Genomic DNA, 21,953 nt, shown 5'->3' on the forward strand with positions numbered 1-21,953 from the left:
TATATATATATATATATATATATATTTGTGGAAACTAGGGATAGATGAGTGGTTGGCAAGAGCTGTACAAGCCATGTATGCTGTCAGTAAGGTGAGTGCTGGCAACGAGTATAGCAAAGAATTCAGAGTACAAGTAGGGATTCACCAATGGTCAATCCTCAGCTCCTCTTCTTCATCATAATCCAGGCAATAACAGAAGAATTTAAGACTGGCTGCCCTTGGGAGCTCCTCTATGCTGATGACCTTGTTTTTGTAGCTGAATCACTACTAGAACTAGAGAAGTTCCAGGTGTGGAAGCAAGGTCTAGAATTGAAGGGTGTTAGAGTTAACCAAGCAAAAACCAAAGTCTTAGTAAGTAGGAAGGCAAACAAATCACAAATCCCTTCAAGTAGTTGTCCCTACTTGATCTGTAGAACAGGTATAGGTAAAAACTCCATAAGATGTACCTGGTGAAAGCTATAGACACATAAGAGGTGCAACAATATCAGAGGAAGATTAACAGGGAAAATAGTTTTTGTGTGTGAAAGGTGCACAGGTACAATTAATAAATGGACTAAAAATGTACAGAAAATAGATTCCATCACATCTTGACCTAACATTGTCTTGGTTCATTTCCCAACCATTTTATATAGTGTACTGGGTTCATTTTATTGTGACACCAGCACTAGTGAGGTTGCCTTGCATCGTATAAGGCTAGAGACTGCCCACAACTTTAAGGTAATGTGTCAAAGAAAGTGAACAGAAAAGAGAGTGGTGAGAGAAGAATCAGAGAGGGTTGGTGAAGGTTGCAAGAGTGTGGTGGGGAGATTGGTGGAAAGTAAAAGGGACAAAGATGGTTGAAGGTAAATAGGAGTGGAGGTAATTGATGATAGGGTAAGTTATGGGTGTCAATTACACGTGGCTCAGGGGAGAGAGGATGATGACTAGCAATACAAAAAGGGTAATGATAAGAAGTAGCAGGTTCTGGCTTTAGAAATTACACTGGCAGTGTAATACAATAAATAATGAGAGAGTGAATAAAGAGATGAATATTGGGTAGAAGAGTGATTGAGAGATGAGTGATGAAGAGATAGATGATAGGAAAATGAGTAAGAGACAAAAGTGTATTGATGACAGGGAAGTGACAAACACAAACTGGACAAGGATATATCAGATGAGAGACTCAAATGCATATACACCTTTGCATACATATACACACACATTATACCATTTGGTCTCCATCGTTGTTGGCACTCCATCGCTTATGACGTCAAGGGTTCCAGTTGATCCGATCAATGGAACAGCCTGCTCGTGAAATTAACGTGCAAGTGGCTGAGCACGCCACAGACATGTGTACCCTTTGAATTACAGGCACAACAGAAACAGGAAGTAAGAGTGAGAGAAAGTTGTGGTGAAAGAGTACAGCAGGGTTTGCCACCATCCCCTGCCGGAGCCTCGTGGAGCTTTTAGGAGTTTTCACTCAATAAACAATCACAACGCCCGGTTTGGGAATCGAAACCACAATCCTATGACCGTGAGTCCGCTGCCTTAACCACTGGGTCATTGCGCCTCCACTCAGTCTCCATCACTACCACCATTTTCAACATTCGTTTTGTTATGTTTGCAGGTGATTATTTCTGTTGCACTGTATGTTGCCAACAACATGGCCATTTGACACCTCCTCTGTTGATGAATTTGTCTTATTCTAGTGAGATGCCTATGGTTCAAAATGTAGTAGTAGTATATAATCAGGGTACACTGCATTGTATTATCTGATACATTGTACTGCATAATCAGGGTACATTGTACTATATTATTAATTTTCATAGTACTACAAAATTAGGGTATTATCAAGGTTTATAATACTGTATTATCAGGGTACATGATACTGCATCATCAGGTTACATAGTATTCTATTATTGGTGTACACAGTACTGTCTCATCAGGACACAGTACTATATTAGTAGGGTGTACAGTTATTTGGTCATATGATACTATTTTATCCAGTTCCTAGTGCTATATTGTCAGGTACACAGAACAGCTACTGGATAGCTACTGCACACTGTGGTACTTAGTTATAACTTACTAGATTGGTATATTGAGAATTATATGTTTTGCTTTCAATATTATATAGTGTCAGTGAAAAAATACGAACTGCTGTCCTTTCAGTTGTCAGTCACCCTATTAAAAGTCATGATCTGTAGTTATTGATGTAATATAGTACTATTGTATCTTAATAATACTGTTCCACAACCTTAATGCATTGTCATAAATATATAAACATGCAAAGGAATGGAAATTTTGCAAATGCCAGTTATCAGCACCAAACAAATTTTCCACATTTATAATGCGTCTTACCTTTGATAAGCATTTTCAATTTCTTCTGGACTTCGATATTTCTTGACACTGTCCATCTCTTGTTGTTGCCGTTTCCGAAGTAATCGTTCTTGCTTAAGTTGTTTATGTTTTTTCTGCACCCAAATCCGGTGAATATCAGTTTCTTTTCTAATTCTCTCTTCCTGCAATTCAAAATGCAAAAATAACACACTTATTCTTCGAGGATTGATATCAAACATACCAATGACAAAAGATTAAAACAATTTTATTACAACAATATAATGTCAGTTCTGCTTACAGCACTGTGCACAATCTACAATACTGTTTTTATGGTAATGGTAATTAAGGCATACAAAGTAAACAACATTTATATTTGAAGGAGGTGACATGTTTTATTCTGCTCTTAAATGTAATCTCAGTGAGATTTACTTAAGAGGCTTGCTATTTTATCTTCTGTGATTCATATCTATGACATGAAAATATTTCATGAATATGGATCTAGTGTCTCTGATTTTGTTATTTTATAATTTCAGTTTGTTTTCTTCTCTCTTTCTCCCCCCCTCCCCCTCACTTTTTGGACTATAACTTGTGAAAATTATCTTCTTTTCAGAAGTATTTGTTCATTAGGGAGTTGAACTGTCAAGCCAGACTGGTAACTGTGTCAGCAAAATCACCAGATATCCAATCAAGAGGTCAGTATTTAATTTCTAATCACCAGGACTGTATTTTGTCTGTAACCAACACACAACTTGGAATGGCTTCACATGTAGAAATTTGAAACCTTGTTTTCCAGTATGTACCAGTAGTTGATTAAATGTCTAAAAGTCTGAACTGAGTTATTCAAGGGTTATAATTTCTTCAAACTGTTAACTCATCTTTAGAAATGAATGACTTTTCAATATTTTAATTACCTTGGCAGCAAGCTGGTAGAATTGTTAGCATGCTGGGGAAAATGCTTAGCAGCATTTTATTTGTATTTACGATCTGAGTTTAAATTCCATAGGATCAACTTTGCCTTTCATCCTTTCAGGGTCAATAAAATAAGAAGCAGTTGAAAACTGGGTCGATCTAATTGACTTAACCACCCTCCAAATTGCTGGCCTTGTGCCAAAATTTGAAGCCAATATTTTAATCACCTCTAATAATAAGGTTAAAATTATAATTTTATTGCTTTCTAGTGTTGACGCAAATGATTTAAAATTGTAAAGATCACAAATTTGTAATGAAGGGGTATATATTAAGCCAACAACTATTCTACATGATCACTTAACCTAGTAAAGATAGCAACCAAATTTTCCTCAAACCCAAATCTATCATTTTAAAAAAGGGGACATTGGCTAATGTAGTCACAACTGGAAAGTTTTCAATCATAAGTCTGCTTTATCAGGGCTGACCTAGGCCAAAATAGCAACTGGTACATATTTTATTGGTACTCACTTCTCTGAGCTGTGATCAGAGAACATAAAAGGATGTAAAGAGATACTTTTTCTCAAACCAGAACTACTATTTGACTGCTATTTCTAGGAGATCAAGCAACATGTATTGGTTTTCTAACTGGTTGTTGTGATTGTTGATCTTCAGCACCATATCAGTCCTGAGTTATCCAGCCTTTGATCAATAGCATTCTAGCTGTGACCACCCTGTCTTTTTAAAAGTACATATAGACTGCATTAAATATTCTTCTATATTCCATATCTAACATAGTAAGTATATTCCTTATTTAAGATAATTTTGATAATGAATACTTCTGGTTTTAGAAATATAAAGAGCTTGCAAATGATATTAAAGTCTAGGTGGTAGAGTATTCTACAGACTCATACTTTTAATGTAAACCTCAGGCAGAATCAGTATGACAAGGTTGCCTTTTTTAATAGGTTTGATGGGTTTTCACACAATTTCCATTTACAAAATTTCAATCATAAGGTTAGGTTCAACCTATGGCCAGCATAGAAGACACCAAGATGTGGGATCAGCCCTCAGTATTAGGAAATAAAAGTTCTAACTGTTCTGTCTAGCCTACTTTTACAGACACATCATAAACACACACACACACATATACACATCAATTTGCTAGGTGGCTCCACTACTGTAGCGTGTACAGGTCTACCACAGAGTTTGGTTTGTTCACCACACTTCTTGTATATCAAAGACCTACTTGGTGTCTCTTCCAGCAATGTCTATTCTTATGCAGATGATACCACTTCACTCTTTCCTAAACTTCTGTGGGGATGAGATGAGCTGGAAGGAAAGGGCTGTGATGTCAACCCAACATCATCCAAATGCAACTAGTCATCTCATTCAAAATCTGCACTGACTTCATGAACTTCAGAAACATATTCTAGTGATGTCATGTCAATTCTGCTTCCTTCAACAGCACAAAGGCACATATACTACATATATCAAAGGAAAATATAGTATCCTCTCCCTAAAAACAATACAGTAACCTGACCTTAAACATGCACACACACACACACACACACACACACACACACACACACACACACACACAAATGAATCAAATCTTGAGCACAGAAGGAATAGCTGTGAAAACAGCTGTAGAAAATCAGGTAAAATACCCCAATAGATGGAAAAAAGGTAACCAGCAGCCTCTACAGATAATTAAACTTTTTCCATCTATAAGGGTATTTTACTCAATTTTCTAAAGCTGTTTTCACACCTATTCTCCTGGATTTGAGATTTTCTTCATTTCAAAAAGTATTTCAACTCACTTGACACTTCAATGTTTACTTATGAATATATATATATATATAATCACATGAACACAACAGTTTACCTCTTCCCTCTTATTCCTTTCCATTTCTTCCTGAAGTTTCCACTGTTTCTTAACTGCCATTTCTTTCTCTTTGGTTTGATTCAGCCAACATTCAAAAGCCATCTTATTTATTATCTTCTTTTCCTTTTCCTTTGCCTTCTCTTCTATCATAGCCTTTCTCATTTTTTCTTTGGTTATACGTAACTGCTTCTGAACAGCTTCCTTTTGCTCAGCAGTTAAAGCATATGGGGAATTGTAGGAACTACAAGTTGAAAATGGACGGTTATCAAGGTTATTCCGCTGGAGTTGAATGTTCAAGTTAGCTGTTAGAGGGCGGTGACTTTTTGGTTCTAGTTGTTGTCTTTGGTCTTTAGTAGATTTCTGTTTTCTTGGACCATTGGCTGGCAGTTTTTTCATTCTATTTACCAATGCGTTCATATCATCTGGAGTAACCAGATCAAAATGGCCATCTCGTTCAATGACCATATCATAGTCATTTTCCAACCTTTCCTCTTGTTTGTCCTTGGAATCCCCTTTTGTAGGTTTCTTAAGATCTAAATAATAAGACAAAAAACTATAATACATTTTTAATATAGACATATTAGGTATGATTGAGATAGCTTGCTTTCCAACTGTGTAATCTTAGGTTTAATCCCATTGTGTGACATCTTAGGCAAGTTTCTTCTAATAAAGTCCCAGGCCAACCAAAGCATTGTGAGTGAATTTGGTAGGATAGAAACAGGAAGAAGCCTATTGTATATATGCATGTATGAGAGAGAGAGTTTGTGTGTAACCATGTCTTGACATCACATGATGGTAGTAAATGAGTATTACCATTATAAAATACAATGATTGCCATACATGAAAGAAATTAATGTAACAAGTTACAACCAAGATGTGTGAGAGACTTTGTGTTCAGGCTGGACTGTTGATCTTGTAGACAAAGTTGACAAACTGTTTGGGTGTGTGTAGAGACAGCCGTTGGTCTGTTGGCTGTGTGGTGTCCATACGGCAACAATGTAGGCAGGCATCTGGTGGAGATGAAAGCAGAGACTGGCTGGTGTCAGATATATCATTGTCAGAGACGAGTTGCATGTGGTCAGTGGCATGTGGCAAAGACCTAGTGCAGTCAAGAACTGCTGTTCTTATAGAGAGCAGGAGGCTCCCAGAGCTGGTGATTAATTTCCTGCATAAGGAAAAACGAACACAATTGGATGGCTGGAAACCGACCAATACAAACAACAAGTTTGGCTAATCACATGGTCATGTGATCTGCTGGAATGAAAAGGCCTGTGGAGCCGATATCTTGGCATTTAAGCCTAAATGACTCACAATGAAAATATCTCACACATAATGACAGTATAAATCACTTCTGCTACACCATCATAGAAGTGATGTTGTTATGTGTGAGATATTTTCATTGTGAGTCTTCTAGTCTTCTATGAAAAATATCTCTTGCTATGGGGATGTATTAACTTACAGGGAAACAGGTGAGGATGGTTAACAAGAAAGGCATCCAGCTGTAGAAAATCTAACTCAACAAATTCCACTTAATCCATGCAAGCGTGGAAAAGTGGATGTGAAATGATGATGATAACATAAGGTCGGATAGTTTATATATTGGTGCCAGTATTTATTTATAAATTAATTTAATTGCTTTATATGACAATCATTGAACAACATTGTCATTGGTTACAGATTTCCAACATGCCAATCACTGACTCACTGCATTTGTGGTGGCAAGAATGATAAGGGAGTATATATGTAATTCAGGACAGAACAAATATCGCAATAGACTTAATTTATAAAGTGCTTTATGTGTTTTCGCACCAACATGTTTTGTCATCATTGTTATCACCCTCCTCCTCCTCCTTGTTACCACAGGCACAAAGGCCCCTCCCTCAATACTACTCCCCCTCCACCAGTTGTGGGGACATGTAAGGTATTAGTGGCCCCGCCAATGCTGGTGCCATGAAAAAAGCATGCAATAGACTGTAAAGTGGTTGGCATTAGGAAGAGCATCAAGCCATAAAAACTATGCTAAAACAGACTATAGAGCCCTCCAACTTGCCAGTATGGAAATCATGCCAGTATAGAAATCAGATGTTAAATGATGATAAATAATGATGATGACTGATGAGGTTGATGATGACTGATGAGGTTAATGATGACAATGATGACGATGATGATGGTTTTATATATATATATATATATATATATATATAATAATAATATGTATGTATGTATGTATGTATGTATGTATGTATGTATGTATGTATATATATATAATATATATAATGTGCGTGTGGGTGTGTATGAAAGAGAGAGAGAGAGAGGAAGGAAGGGAGGGAGGGAGAAAGTGAGAGAGAGAGAGAGAAAGATAGGATTCTGCATATGTTCTGATTACCAGATTGCATTCAAAAGTCATTGGGCAACTTGAGGTTATGATAGAAGATACTTGCTCAAGGTGTTACATTGTGGGACTGAACTTGCAGCCCCATAACTGCAAAGTATATCACTTAGCTACATAGCTTTGTCTGACAGCTACTCAATATTATTGATCTTTAGAAAAGAGACAATCAAATACTGCACAGCATTTTGTTTGTCATTCTAGAGTTTCTGTTATCCACTTAAAAAAATAATAATACTAGTAATAACAAGGATACTGATACTGCCACTGTTGCCAACAATAAAAGTATCCAGCTAATAGAAATATTTGACTTAACAATAAGTAAATATGAAAATGGGGAACACTCATCCCAATTATGATTACATCATCTGTGTTGTTATGGTGGTGTGCTAAAGAATATCGCTGCCTTGAGAGCCTAGACAAAGTTTATTCACAACTTATAGGTGCTACTTGTAATTATTAGTTGTGTACTCAGTTGTAGTATTCAGGAGAACCGGATGGATTCTATACAGCAGTGTAGCCCTCTTGTGCTACATTTCAGCACCGAGATCGTCATAAATTTCATTATACAGCTGAAAAGTTCGTAGGCTGGCCAATTTCTAGACATCATCATCAGGATCCTCGTTTAACGTCTGCTTTCCATGCTAGCATGGGTTGGATGGTTTGACTGAGGACTGGCAAGCCAGGCTCCAATCTGATCTGGCAAGGTTTGTAGTCTGACAGCCAGTTGATTCAGCTAGGTTTTTTTCTTTTAAATAAAATTAATGAAGTTTAATAAAGTTAGTTAAGAGAAGAAGGAAGGTGTCCATAAATTCTACCATCCAAACTGATACTGAACTTGAACATTTATAGGTTATTGTTAGTAGGAGTCAAAACAAAAGTGAGAAAGGAACTAGGGGTATGGTGTAGATGATTGCATTAGAATGAACTCTTCTAAAGAAATTAAACTTTAATTCTGCACCTATAATCAATAAAATGTAATGAGATAAGAAAAGAAAACACAAACCATTACTATCAAATGTATTATCCTTGCATGGCTCTAAATTCTCTGGGAAAACCACATTTTTGGGCTGAATATGGTTGTGTGGAACAAGTTCTGCATAACGTACTTGTGGGTCATCTTTTATGGTGTTGTTGGAAGAGCTGGTGTTCACTATAAATATGCAAGTAAATATATATACAAACTATAGTTTCCAAATATATTATTCATAAGAACTCAACTTTATCACCCAATAAACATACTTATAGTGAATTTAGTTAGTATAATGAACAACATATGTGCCCCACCCTATGCAAACCCTGTAAATAAAGAGACATGCACAGGACTTTAAGCACTGCATACAGTTCTCTGTCCACAACCAGAAAGATAGAGTCAAAGTGTACAGTCAAAGTGTACAAGTAAGGAAGACAGTGGAATCCACCTTAGATACCAAGGCAAACATTTGAACATAATACAGAGAATTCGTGATAAAAAAAACAGAATAAACATGTGGTACAACATAAAGATATTTCAAGGGGTAATGCTTGTAGAGACTATGCTGCATGGGGAGTGAGCCCACAGGTTTAGGATGGCTATGCAGGAATCTAAACTAAACATTAAGGTTGCAGAAAAACCAGGGAGCTCCATCAAATCACAGTTATGTAAGACACATTCCTTTGAGAAGGCCATATGTGCTGATAGGAACTGCATTGCATGTACTTTTAACCCTAGTATTAACAGTAAGACCAGGAACGTAGCCTTCCAAATAAAATGCATTGGAAGTGGCAATTCTAGGAACTGAAATATGACATACAGTAAGGAGACTTCTAGGAGTTGAGCTAAGAGACTAAAGAAACACTGGCTAAAGTATCAGGACAGGAAACAGAGATCAACAGAGTGACATACTGAATCAAATTATTAACGAAATCTTGTCTAAATCCAAGAGACTCATCGTTAAGACAAGTATGTGAGTCTGTTCTCATAAATGAGACAACACCAACACTAAATAGAAAATATACATTGTAAACCACAACACTACTGCCAATTTTCATGCAACACATACACAATGTGGGTACGTGTACGTCCATGTAGATAGGAGGGTATGTGTAGGTATAGGTAGGCATACATAGGGCAGTATTATGACAGCAGGATACACAGAAATCCATAAAGATAAATACATGCAATTATGAAGAATTCCAGTAAACAACTATACACACACATGCATACACATACACACATGAAAACACACACACACACAAGAACACACAACCACATACACATCCTTACACACACACACTGACATGTACAAGCACACACGCACATGTGCACGCGTACAAAAAACACACACACACACACAAAAATGCACACATACACAAACATACACATACCTATTAAAAAAACAACAGGCTACACCACACACATATACATATGTGCATGCACACACACACACACACAACAGAATGCACATATATAAGTAAACACTCACACATCTAAATGCACACATATGTACACACACACACACACACACACACAGAGGCATTAGACCAATTCTCAGACAGACTTAAAGCAGACCGTGAAGTGTGAGAGCATGTCATTGATGATGTTGAGAATAACTATGAAAGGGCTCTGACAGAGGAAACTAACAATCGATTGATTGTTCAATCAACACAATAAACAAACCATTGGATAATTAATTGGTAAAATAAAGAAGTGTTATTGAGCCAGTGCATGTGTTTATTTTAATTGCTGGTGCCATGTAGAAAGTACTGGTGCCATGTAAAAAGCACTGATGATGGTATCACATAAAAATCATCCAGTACATTCTGTAAACTGGTTGGTGTTAGGAGGGGCATCCAGCTGTAGAAATCAAGCCAAAACAGACTATGAAACCTAGCATGACCCTAGCCTTGTCAGTTCATAGCAAGCTGTCCAACCCATGCCAACATGGAAAACAGATGTTAAATGATGATGATGATGACCCTCCTTAGACATAACATAATTTATATCAGTAAATAATAAGTACAATAAATAAATTTATTTAATTATGACTTTTATAACATTTACTTCTCACACCTAGAATACTTTGATTATATATCCCTTTTTGCTTTCTGTTAAAGGTAGATAAAATAGTAAAGATGTCATACCTGGGCTGACAGTTTCTTCAATAACAGAATCATATTCCTCCACATCACTACATACTTCAGCACTCTGGGATATATTTCTGGCATTAGTCTCTGCTTTTTTTATCTCTTGGTCTGCATTGCCTAACATTACTTCTGTCTCTTTCATGTCAACAATTTCCTTTTCCTGTTTAGCAAGGGATTTTTCATCTGAAGGAGGAACAACTGAAATTGAAGGGACTGGAGTTTTGGGTTTAAATTCTTTGTTGATGTATCTTTTTGGTGTTTGTGGTGAATTCCCTCCAATTTCTTCGTGTATTTCTTCATCAGGAGAAAGATAGGTATGATCCTGTAAAATTGAAAATGGTGAAACAATACCAAATGAAATTAGCATTGACGGACTTTTTAGCTGTTGGGTACAATCTGATGCTGCTGAAGGTTGCCATCTGTTTCGTCATTATTAAGTAGGGAGGTTGACTTTGCTTTTTATCCTTTAGGGGTGTATAAATTAAGTACCAGTTAAGCGACTTACCCCTCCCTCAAAACTGCTGGCCTTATGCCAAAATTGAAACCATTATTAAGTAGGGAGTTAAACTGGTGAACTGGCAGAATAGCTAGCATGCCAGACAAAATGCTTAGCAACATTTCTTCTGATTTAACATTCTGCATTCAGATGCTACCAAGGTTAACTTCACTATTTATCCTATCAGGATCAATAAAATAAATATGTGTTAAGCACTGGGATCAATATAGGTGACTCTTCTCTCCTCAGAAATGCCAGCCCTGTGCAAAAATTTCAAAAAGTTGTTAAGTAGGGAGTTAAAGTAGCAGGTTGATAGAATCATTAGATCATTGGAAAATACTATGTGCATTCTAACACTTTACATTCTGGGTTCAAATCCCACCAAAGTCAACTTGGCCTTTCATTCTTCCAGGGCTGATAAAATAAAGAAATCTTTTATAAATTTGTGTAATACATCATACAAGCAATGGTAAAATCAATATTAACCTAGGATGATGAAGGCTTGAAAGAAAAGAAGCTGGATAGGTTATGTCAGTGTGCATGTATGACAGTGTAAATGATTCAAGAGGAAAATAGGTATAAGAAACATCAGATGTTGATTGCAAGAGAGAAGACTGCACTGGTATGGTTATGTGATGTATATGGATGAGAACAGCTACATAAAGAAGTGCTGATCTCTAATTGTGAAGGGGACCTGTGGAAGGCCTAGACCCAAGATGACATGGGACGAAGTAGTGAGAAATGATCTTCAGATGTTGAGCCTCACAGAAGAAATGACAAGGAACTGAGACTTCTGGTGATTTGCTTTGCTTAAGAAGTCATGTCAGCTAAGTAAAATCATGATTATCCATATATAGTGGCATGTCCCTTATATATATACAGATATTGCTCCAGAGGGCTTCTCTTATGGATATGACTGGATTTATGTACATATCATTGCAAAGTTGTGTGGTATATTTGTTATTAGTCAATGTGTGTGTCTTTTTCATCGTTACTTTGTTCTTACTGCTTTAATCAGGAAGAGAAGAGCAGCATCTGTAATTCTTTAATTTTTTTTTTTCAAGGACTCCATGACTGGCAGGAGGTAGAAAAGAAGTTATCTTCAAATTGGAGACTTGAACCAAATATTTGCCAGGGAGTGAACTCCACTATAGGAACCCAAGGAGCAGATGGGAGTATTAAACCAAGAGACAGATTAAATCTACTACCCAAGAATTTAGAACACAAAGAACTAGAACAAACTCATAAAGCATCTTTTCTGATGCTCTAATAATTCCATCAATTCTGGACTGGTGCTTTATTTAACCAACTCTGAAAGGATGAAAGGCAGAGATGTCTATTGCAGAATTTGAACTGAGTGTGCAGAGAGCTGGCACAAATAATGCAAGTTATTTTTTTTAATGTTTTAATGACTTCACCAATTCACTGTCTAACTCGCTGTCTGTACATCTAACAGGTTTAGAGTAACTTCAAATATCTAGCATGCTTAGCTGGAAAACTTTTGTCCAGTGTAAAGTTGCAACGAGGAAACCAGGATTACTTTGTTGGCAGAAGAATACTAGCAAAAGAGATTATTTAAGAGTAGAAATTGGTCCAAGAGAAAACAATGATATTTAGGGGTCAAAACAGGTTCAGTGTTGAAACAGATTCAATGTCAAAACAGATTTTCTTACATTATGAACTATAGAACTTCATTAAAGTTCTATAAGAATAGGGTGGAGGAAATTCAGAGAGCTGTTACATCTGTTGGCCATGAAAGGTTTCTCTCTTCGAGTGAAAAGAAGATTGTATGATGCATGTATACGGACAACAATTTTACATGGTAGAGAGATGTGGGACCCGAATGCAGAGGACATGTGAAGGTTAGAAAGGAATGAAGCTAGCATACTCCACTGGATGTGTAATGTAAGAGTACATGTTTAACAGAGTGCCAGTGTTCTGAGGGAGAAATTAGGCATAAAAGGAATTGGTTGCTGTGTGCAAGAAAGAAGACAGTGCTAGTTTGGTCATGTGATGTGGATAGATGCTGACAGCTCCATGAATAAGTGCTAATCTATTAAAGTAGATGGAACACGTGGAAGTGGGAGACCAAGAAGACATAGGATGAAGTACTGAAGAACAACCTCAGGAAGCTGAACCTTTTAGGTGAGATGACAAAGGACTGAGATACCTGGCGCCTTGTGGTACTCAAGAAAACCTGTACTCTGCAGCAGAAGTGTTTGGAACAATCCTCCAGGTGGTTTACAGCACTCATGGCGGTGCCTCATAAAAGTGCTCATGCAGTGCCACATAAGTTCACCCATGTGGTGACACATAAAAGCGCCTGTGCAGTATCATGTAAAAACGTCTGTATGTTTCATGTAAAAGCTCCTGTGTGGTGTCTGGTAAAAGTTCCCATGCAGTGCTACGTAAAAGCACCCAGCACACTCAGTAAAGTGGTTGATGTTAGGAAGGGCATCCAGCTGTAGAAACCATGCCAAATCAGACTGGAGTTTGGTGCAGCTCCCCAGCTTGCCATCTCTGGTCACACCATTTCCAACCTATGCCAGCATGGACAACAGATGTTAAATGATGATGATGAATGTAAGAGAATAGTGAAGCTGAATGTCTAGGGAGCATATTGGTGTATGTTAAGGTACCAGGGAAGATAGTTTCGAGTTTTTATTGGAGATTTTTGAATTAATAAAACTTACTTGAGTTGAGTCTCTCAGATCTTGAGTCAGTGATTTGGCATTTTCATTATTGTTCTCATTACTGTAATTGGGAAACAATGATTAAAAAGTTAAACCAAGATAAAGATGATAGGATGATAGTAATGTTGTTATTGAGTTAACATGTAGTATTGTGAAGTTTTAATATGTAGCAGGGAACTGTATGTTTTGTTGACATGTAGTATAAAACCATATATGTAGAAAATGGCATTAACATGGAGTACAGAACCATATATTTAATGAAGAGTACAGAGTTATTGCTGCATGTGATGTTAACATATACATAACTATTATATGTAATGTGTAATATTGTCAGTGGCACAGAACTATATTTTCAAAGGTAAGACAGGAAAAGAGGTCCTCCCAGACTGGTAAGATCAATGAAATTGATCTTTAACTTGAATATCTATCTTAGTCAATCTTTCCTAAGTAAAATGTGGGCAAGAACTGCAGTCTAGAAAAGAAGGGCAAGGAAGATGTTTTGTGCTAGGCCTAACTGATATGTCACAACAAAAGTGATAATAAGAGAGGGTCTTGGGGAAGAGAAACTATTCAGTCAGCTAGTTTAGGGAAGCAGAAGTAATTGTCATAGCAATAGAAGAGGCAAAGAGAAAATCATTCTTCTGTGAGCTAGTGGTCAAGATTTATTAATAAGTGATTTGTTGCTAATGAATTAAATGGCCTGCTACTGGTTAAATGTAGTATTAACATGCAACATAAAGCTATTGATTTATGTACACAATGGTATAATGTATTACAGAACCATGTATAGAATATGTAGTGACATAATGTTCTACAGAATCAGAAGTATACAGCATGTTGTGGTATCATGCATTATAGAACTATGTACACAGTGTTGTCATATAATGGGATACAGAACTATGTATAAAGCAGGAGTGAAGGGTCTATGTATGCAACACATGCACTGCATGCCTTACTATTTTTCCTTGATAAATAATTTTTGTGTAATATATAATTGATAATTGATATTTTACTGCTTGACTTTCAGTGGTGCAAAGCTGTCAACAGAAACAAAGGGAAGGGAAAGTAAATTTTTTACTGCTTACTGCCAGACATAGCGAGGGCAGTGATGTTATTTTCTTTGTATTCTATTATTTTCAAGGAAGGAAACAAAAAATGAACAGTCAAGAAAGAGAAAGACACAGAAAGCAGATATTTTGCTGCTTGCCTTTCAGCTGTGCTAAGTTGTCAACAGAAAGCAAATTTTTTACTGCTTGCTTTCAGTCATAGAGCAGTGACAAAGAAAGAGAAAGACAGAGAACGCAGATATTTCACTGCTTGCCTTTTAGCTGTGTTAAGTCAACAGACATGTTACCAACTTTTTTTTCTCTTGAAGTGCTGATGTTTATTCTGTCGTGTGCAACAGAGACCAAAAACTTGTCTATTCAGAAGATTTCCTGAGGCTTTCCTCATAGTCGGACAGATTTAGATGAGAAATGCATATTTAGTCAATTTAAAAGTTTGTTTTATTGCTTTCTGATATATTTTGTACAATTATTTGGTACTAAAGAGTATACATTTTATCTTTTATCTTCTACTTGTTCCAATTAGTAGATTGTGGCCATGCTGGGACACCACCTTAAATAATTTTTAGTCTAATGAATCTGCCCCAGTGATAACAGTGTATCATTATATAGAATATAACGTATCACCACACATTGTATACATAGAGCTGTAAATTTGGAAATTTTGCAAGGGTTTAATAAAGTAATTCTGATATTTTCTTATTTATTAGGATATTAAGCTGATTTTATATTGCATTCCCAAAACAATAGCAGAACATTTTGATGGTAACTTTGATCTAAATACGATCACTTTATCAGTTTTGTTAAAGTTAGTATGATGTATTCAGGGTTTGTCAGGAGTAGGTGGGTATCGAAAGGATTAGATATATGCACGTCATATAAAAATGATGTTTCCTGTATATAGGATCCACCAAGCGGAAAAAATACTTGTATACTTACATTAGAGGAATGTCCCTTCCTACCACACTGTCAGCTTGCACAGGTTCTATAAAAACAAAATGTGGGGTCAAATGAGATAATACTAATGTGTATAACAACTAAACTTATTTCACATCTCATGGTCCATAATCTTATTTATATCAAGGCTGAACTGTTAATCTCCTTTAATAAATCTTGAGAAATTAAAACAGACACCTTGAACTATGTTCATAGAAACTATTATAATCAAATATCAACCTAACCACCCATTAGAAATTATGATTCAACATGAAACTAATTAACTGTAGACAGATGCAACTACTATTACCACTGCTACTACTACCACTACTGCTGCAGCTGCTGCTGCTGCTCCTACTCCTAGTTAAACACACATACACACATGCGTGTGTGTATTATATCATCATCATCACCATCATCATCATCATCATCATCATCATCATCATCATCATCATCATTATCATTTAACTTCCATCTTCCATGCTGGTATGAGTTAATTGGTTTGGATCCAGTGAACCAGAGAACTGTGGTGAGTTTCATTGTCTGCTTTGTCATGGTTTTAAAGGCCCTTACTAATGTCAATTACTTTACAGAGTGTACTAGGTATTTTTTACCATGGTACGTTGTCTCCTTCATTGAACATGAAACTTGGCTTGCGAAGACCTGTTGGGGCAAGCGAAATCGAAATTGTGATGGCACCTATGCCCAACGTCGCCTTCCTGGCACGTGTAAAGACATTCGAGCGAGATCGTTGCCAGTGCCGCTGGACTGGCTCCTGTGCAGGTGGCACATAAAATACACCATTTTGAGCGTGGCTGTTGCCAGTACTGCCTGACTGGCCTTCGTGCCGGTGGCACATAAAAGCACCCACTACACTCTCGGAGTGGTTGGCGTTAGGAAGGGCATCCAACTGTAGAAACTCTGCCAAATCAGATTGCAGCCTGGTGCAGCCATCTGGTTCACCAATCCTCAGTCAAATCGTCCAACCCATGCTAGCATGGAAAGCGGACGTTAAACGATGATGATGATGATGATGATGATGGTACTAACACTAGCGAGGTTGCCAACTAACTCAGAAGGAAAAAAACGCCCCCAAACTGAGTGGAGGTGTAGTAGAGAGGGAAGTAGCTTTATGGCAGATGTTGAAAGGCTAAAGTATGATAGAAGGACAAGGTATTTTGTTGCAAGGAAGATACATGGCTATCTGACATCATAGAGGAAGGGAGATAAATGGTAGTGATGAGGTGTCAGAGCATACCATCAAAGTACAAGAAGATACAGCTTTGTACATGGCTTGTACAGCCCTCACAGAGCATCCACTTATGTCCAGTTCTCTAAGTGATCATTAGATTACTGAACATAGTACCCTATCAAATGCTTTCTCCAAGTCAACAAATGTCAGGAATAGTGGTTTACTCTTAGACAAATATTTCTCCTGCAGCTGAATCAAACTGCATCTCATCTACATTTACCCTATCACAAATCTATTGTGCTCTAAGTCTTTCTGTGACCTTCATAAACTGATTCCAGAAGTTTGAGTCCTCAATAATTTCTTCGCTGGCGTTTCCTTTGCCTTTGTAATAGTTTATGATGATACTGCTATGCCAGCTATTGGGCATGACTGTTTGTGTAATTTGATGGTGATCATGTATCCTACCTCATCAGATATTTTGAGCATCTCTACAACTATCCTTCACGTGTCTTTGATTGCTTTATCTTCCATACTGTTATCAACTTGAATTGCTGGTCCCTCTGTAGGGTTAACATGAAGTGGCCCCTTGTTATCCCATGTATTTGCTACATTTAGTAGCTTCTCAGTATGTCTTCATCATTCTGAATTCACTTCTTGCCAATGACATCTTGGTTCTCTCTCACTGTCTCATAATCCAGAACATCTCATGCCTCTCATCCTCATGTTGCAAGACATATGCAAATCTCTTCATTTCTGCCTCGCCCTTAGATAAGTATACCTGTTGTCTAGCTCCCTACTTAGCTATTTAGTAATGATTCTAACTACCACCATCCTTCCATGTTTTCTTAGCCTCTCATAACCTTTACCACCCTATCAACAGTATCATTCTACCACCATGTTACTTTTGGCTTGGTAGAGACTTTACTCCTACCACATGTCTGATCTGTAGCCCCAAGTTGATTATCTCAATGAAACTCCCAGTTTTCACTTTAATCTTTCTCATATGAGTCAATCAGGATTTTTATAAATCTGTTTCCAAATTTTTTTTAGTTTCATTTTTCATGTCATCTTTCATTTCTGTATCTGTCTAGCTCTGACTCTGAAGTCATTAGCCACTGGTCTAAGTTGCATAGTGCTTTTTTTTACCAGGAAAGATTTTTATAGTTTACAATAGCTTTTGTGTTCCATTTCCTAGTGAGAATGTGATCTATCTAACTTCTGTATTTTCCAGATTGATAGGTGATGAGAAGGTTGGCTGGTTTCCTGAAGTGTGCGTTGCAAATTGTTAGATCAGTTGCATTACAGAACTCCAGAAGTCTTACACCCTACTCATTTCTTGAACCATATCCATAGTTTTCATCTATGGTCATGAAAACCATCAACATGTAGGCCAACATGTCCATTGAAGTCATCAGTCATAATGATGAAGTCACTGTTGATTGTCACTGAAGTAGTTTGCAGTAAGTCTCATGTTCTTTTGTCAGACCTGCTTGAGGGACATTCTTATCTTAATTATCCTATTGCATACCCTGACTACCTCAATTACTTTTTCTATCCATTTCTTAGCTAATAATATACCTACTCCACTCCTGCTGTTACTATTACTCACTCAGAAGAATCTGTATTGCTGTCTCTTGCTTGGTTGAAGATCACACAACACACATCCATTTGTCTCTACTCCAGCATTTTCACAATCTCAACAGACCTATCTTCCATTATGCCTACATTTATGGTTGCAGCCCTAAAGTTTTGGAACCTACATTGAATTAAACAGATAAAAATCTTTAAAACAATATCAACATCTCCACCATGTGTACATATATATACATGCACAACATCCTTATAAAATTGTACATAACATTCTAAAAGAAATGTAGTAATGCCGTGCGCTCGGCGTTACTACAGAAACTTAATTCTTGAAATCCCTAAATACATTTTACAAATTTAAATTGACATAAATGAAAATGTTAGCATCAAACCTTCGGATACGTTATTTCCAAATTCTCCACTTTTCTCTTTTTCTAAAACAGGAGACAAATTTCTTTCCTTCATGGATTCTTCTTGAACATTCTGATGTGTTGGAATATTTAGTTGATTTGAATATACATAATTCTTTTCTTTAGGGATATGAGAAATCTGAAATAAATTTTAAACAACGTTAACTTTTTTCCTTTTTGTTTTTTTGTCTGAAGAAATATAACAAGAACAATTTCTAACATAGACACAAGAGCTTGAACTTTGTGGAGTGGTATAGTTGATTACATCGATATTTGACTGATGCTTTATTTTATCAGCCCTACCACAAACAGATGAAAAATAAAGTTTACCACAGTGGGATTTGAACTTGGAACATTAAGAGCTGTTACTCAATATCATCAGGCATTTTCTCCTCTGCTCTATCAATTCTACCAATAATGTAAGTTGTGGAACATAATTTTTGTTAAAAGCATTTGGTAATTAGCTTTAGATCAGTCTTGATTTAGCAGACCTTAGATCAAGAATGTCCAAGCCATTACAATTTCATCTGATACTTGGACACAGTGTATCTCGGACTACATTATCCAATGTATGCCCCACTTCTTTTTTTTAGATGAGTGTGATTTTCTAGCAAACCCACTAACTACATACAGGCTCTTTTATTTGCTTGTATTGTTGTTTTTTTAAATATAGTATATTTAAGACTACACTATCCAATGCAACTTTCCATTTTTTAAACAATAAGGCATACTTTGAGGGAAATTTTGCTGCTGTTTTCCTCTCGCTGTTTTAACAATGTGTGGAGAAAGATGTCTGAATTTTACCTAGCAGATATTCTTGTACATGTAAATTTCGTTTTTCTTTGAGAAATATTGGTAAAATTTCGCCAATAAAAATTATATTGTGCGATGAATATTATTTAGTAGACTACTGAAGTCCAATGTGATGTCCCCACCCCCTCTCCAATTTTGAATAGTCAGATAATTTGTGGTAGTGTTTACATTTTCACAAGTAGTGTTTGGTGGGGATTTCTCTCTCCTACTAATGAATTTGTTGTAAGTTACAGATGTTTTTAATGTTAAAACAAGGAATTGTTTTTTTTAGTTTTCACATTTTGTTCGTTTTTTAATCTTAGTTTACATGCAATTTTGAGAAAAGTACCAGGTTGTCATGGAATGTGCAAGAAACAACAGCTAAAATTTCCCTTAAATCACACACCTTTGTGTATGAAAATATTTTGAAAATTTTTTCTTTTTTTTACCAAAAGACTTCTCACATCATTTTTAAGTGCATAGTGCAAAAAAAAAAAATTATAGGGTAAGAAAAAAAAGTATAGATTTTCAAAAATGTTTTCTCATAAAAAGCTTCTGCCTATTATTTCAAAGGCTGTGATGGAAAAAAATTAGAAAAATCCCCATCAAAATGGAGAAAATCCAACTTATGTGGCCGTCCTGATCCCAAACTCCACCATTTATAGCTATTTATAATAGTTCATTAAAATTTTATTGAAATGGTACCATGTCCCAAAATCTTAGAATTTCTTTAGTTCTATATCTACTACAAATGTGCCAAAACGCAAGTCCCTATGGCTTGTACTTTTGGATTTAGTTTGGTCTGAAAATATCACAAAATCAACTTTGTTACATGCAACAAAATATGCTTTCCATAAATATTTTTTAAATTGCCAAAAAATAATTTCATTTTCAAGGATATGGAAAAAAAATAGGCAACTTACTATCCCATGAACTATTAATTTGTGTAATTTGAAAATGATTGGCACCTCAGTTTCAAAAATGTGGTCAATTAGGCAAGATTCTGGCCAATTTACTGACCATCCAAATTGTCATATTTCCTAAGATATTTGTCCAAATTTCACAAATGAGGTATCAAAATGTTTCTTTTTGGATGCTCTCCAAGAAAAACCACAGCAGAAATTAGATTAAATATTTTCAAAAATTCACTGTGACACCTACATAGATGTTCTCTCTTGTTGTTTAGTCCCAAGTGAGCTCTGTATGAACAAACTAGTAACCCTAGACATTCCATCCATGATCATTCCATCTTTATTTCAGTCTGTATGTCTAGAACTATGTTATCCAACATGTCCTCTCTTTTTAAGATGTGGTGTGAGGAAGATTTTGCTGCAATTTCAAGGTCTAACAATTTTGTGGAGGCCTCCTAGTGGTCATGTGAGAGAAACTGGTGTTGGTGTGAAGGAAAGTAGTGTTGATATGATGGTGATAATGCTTGTGTTATTTGATGACAATGTGATTGCAGCCACAAATATATAAGCCAAGTTTATATATATATATAAAATAGCTTGGTGAAATTACTCTCAGTTATCTTAAGGTCTGGTATATATAAGGAAAGATAATTTTTCACTGAGACAGTCAAATAATACTGAAACATGTCATGAGTTGTTATCATTCATGTCAGAGATAAATTCATTCTCCACTTCATGTCCACATTCAATTTTTAAATAATTAAAACTTCTGAATTGTCTTCCCTATCTATCTTGGCTAGAATAAATCATTAAAAGATGTTTTTCTTCTATTCTTGCAAGAACTGTAATTTTAATCAAGAAATGTTGGCTTACTGTTATGTTGTGTTAAAATGATATAGATGACATGATAAAATATGAGGAGATTTTATAAGTATTTATTTTGAGATGCTCTGTGTTTCTTTCAATTCATTTTAAATATAACAAAGAATTTAGTAAAATAACTTAGTTATCATTAAGCTAGTGTTAGGAACATAAATTGTGACTAAGATTTGGTGGAATATTTAATTCAAAACTTATGAAAACAAGACATTTGTACTACAGAGCCAGAGGCTGTTTCAGGCAGGTTGGTATCATCGTCGTCGTCGTTTAACGTCCACTTTCCATGCTAGCATGGGTTGGACGATTTGACTGAGGACTGGTGAAACCAGATGGCTACACCAGGCTCCAATCTGATTTGGCAGTGTTTC

General features: G+C 36.2%; 1 protein-coding gene and 1 long non-coding RNA gene across 5 annotated transcripts in view; one reads left to right on the forward strand and one right to left on the reverse strand.

Annotated features, from left to right (window-relative positions):
• The window catches only part of LOC106879357 (coiled-coil domain-containing protein 181), a 41,326-nt gene that overhangs the window by 2,022 nt on the left and 17,351 nt on the right, over positions 1-21,953 (reverse strand). For 2 of the 3 annotated variants that reach the window (XM_014928876.2, XM_014928874.2), the window contains exons 2-8: positions 18,986-19,142; positions 15,818-15,863; positions 13,815-13,875; positions 10,623-10,947; positions 8,506-8,652; positions 5,111-5,643; positions 2,338-2,498 (exon numbers count right to left, since the gene is read on the reverse strand). In XM_014928876.2, coding sequence (XP_014784362.1) covers positions 2,338-2,498; positions 5,111-5,643; positions 8,506-8,652; positions 10,623-10,947; positions 13,815-13,875; positions 15,818-15,863; positions 18,986-19,058 — 1,346 coding nt within the window. In that variant the 5' untranslated portion in view covers positions 19,059-19,142. The remainder of the gene's footprint in view (positions 1-2,337; positions 2,499-5,110; positions 5,644-8,505; positions 8,653-10,622; positions 10,948-13,814; positions 13,876-15,817; positions 15,864-18,985; positions 19,143-21,953) is intronic. The other variant, XM_014928875.2, reaches the window with a different exon arrangement.
• The window catches only part of LOC128251601 (uncharacterized), a 29,997-nt gene continuing 26,245 nt past the window's right edge, over positions 18,202-21,953 (forward strand). For both annotated transcript variants that reach the window (XR_008267217.1, XR_008267216.1), the window contains exons 1-2: positions 18,202-18,466; positions 19,301-19,422. This is a non-coding gene — a long non-coding RNA (uncharacterized LOC128251601). The remainder of the gene's footprint in view (positions 18,467-19,300; positions 19,423-21,953) is intronic.

Source organism: Octopus bimaculoides, chromosome 2 (assembly GCF_001194135.2).
Source record: "Octopus bimaculoides isolate UCB-OBI-ISO-001 chromosome 2, ASM119413v2, whole genome shotgun sequence".
NCBI lineage: Eukaryota > Metazoa > Mollusca > Cephalopoda > Octopoda > Octopodidae > Octopus > Octopus bimaculoides.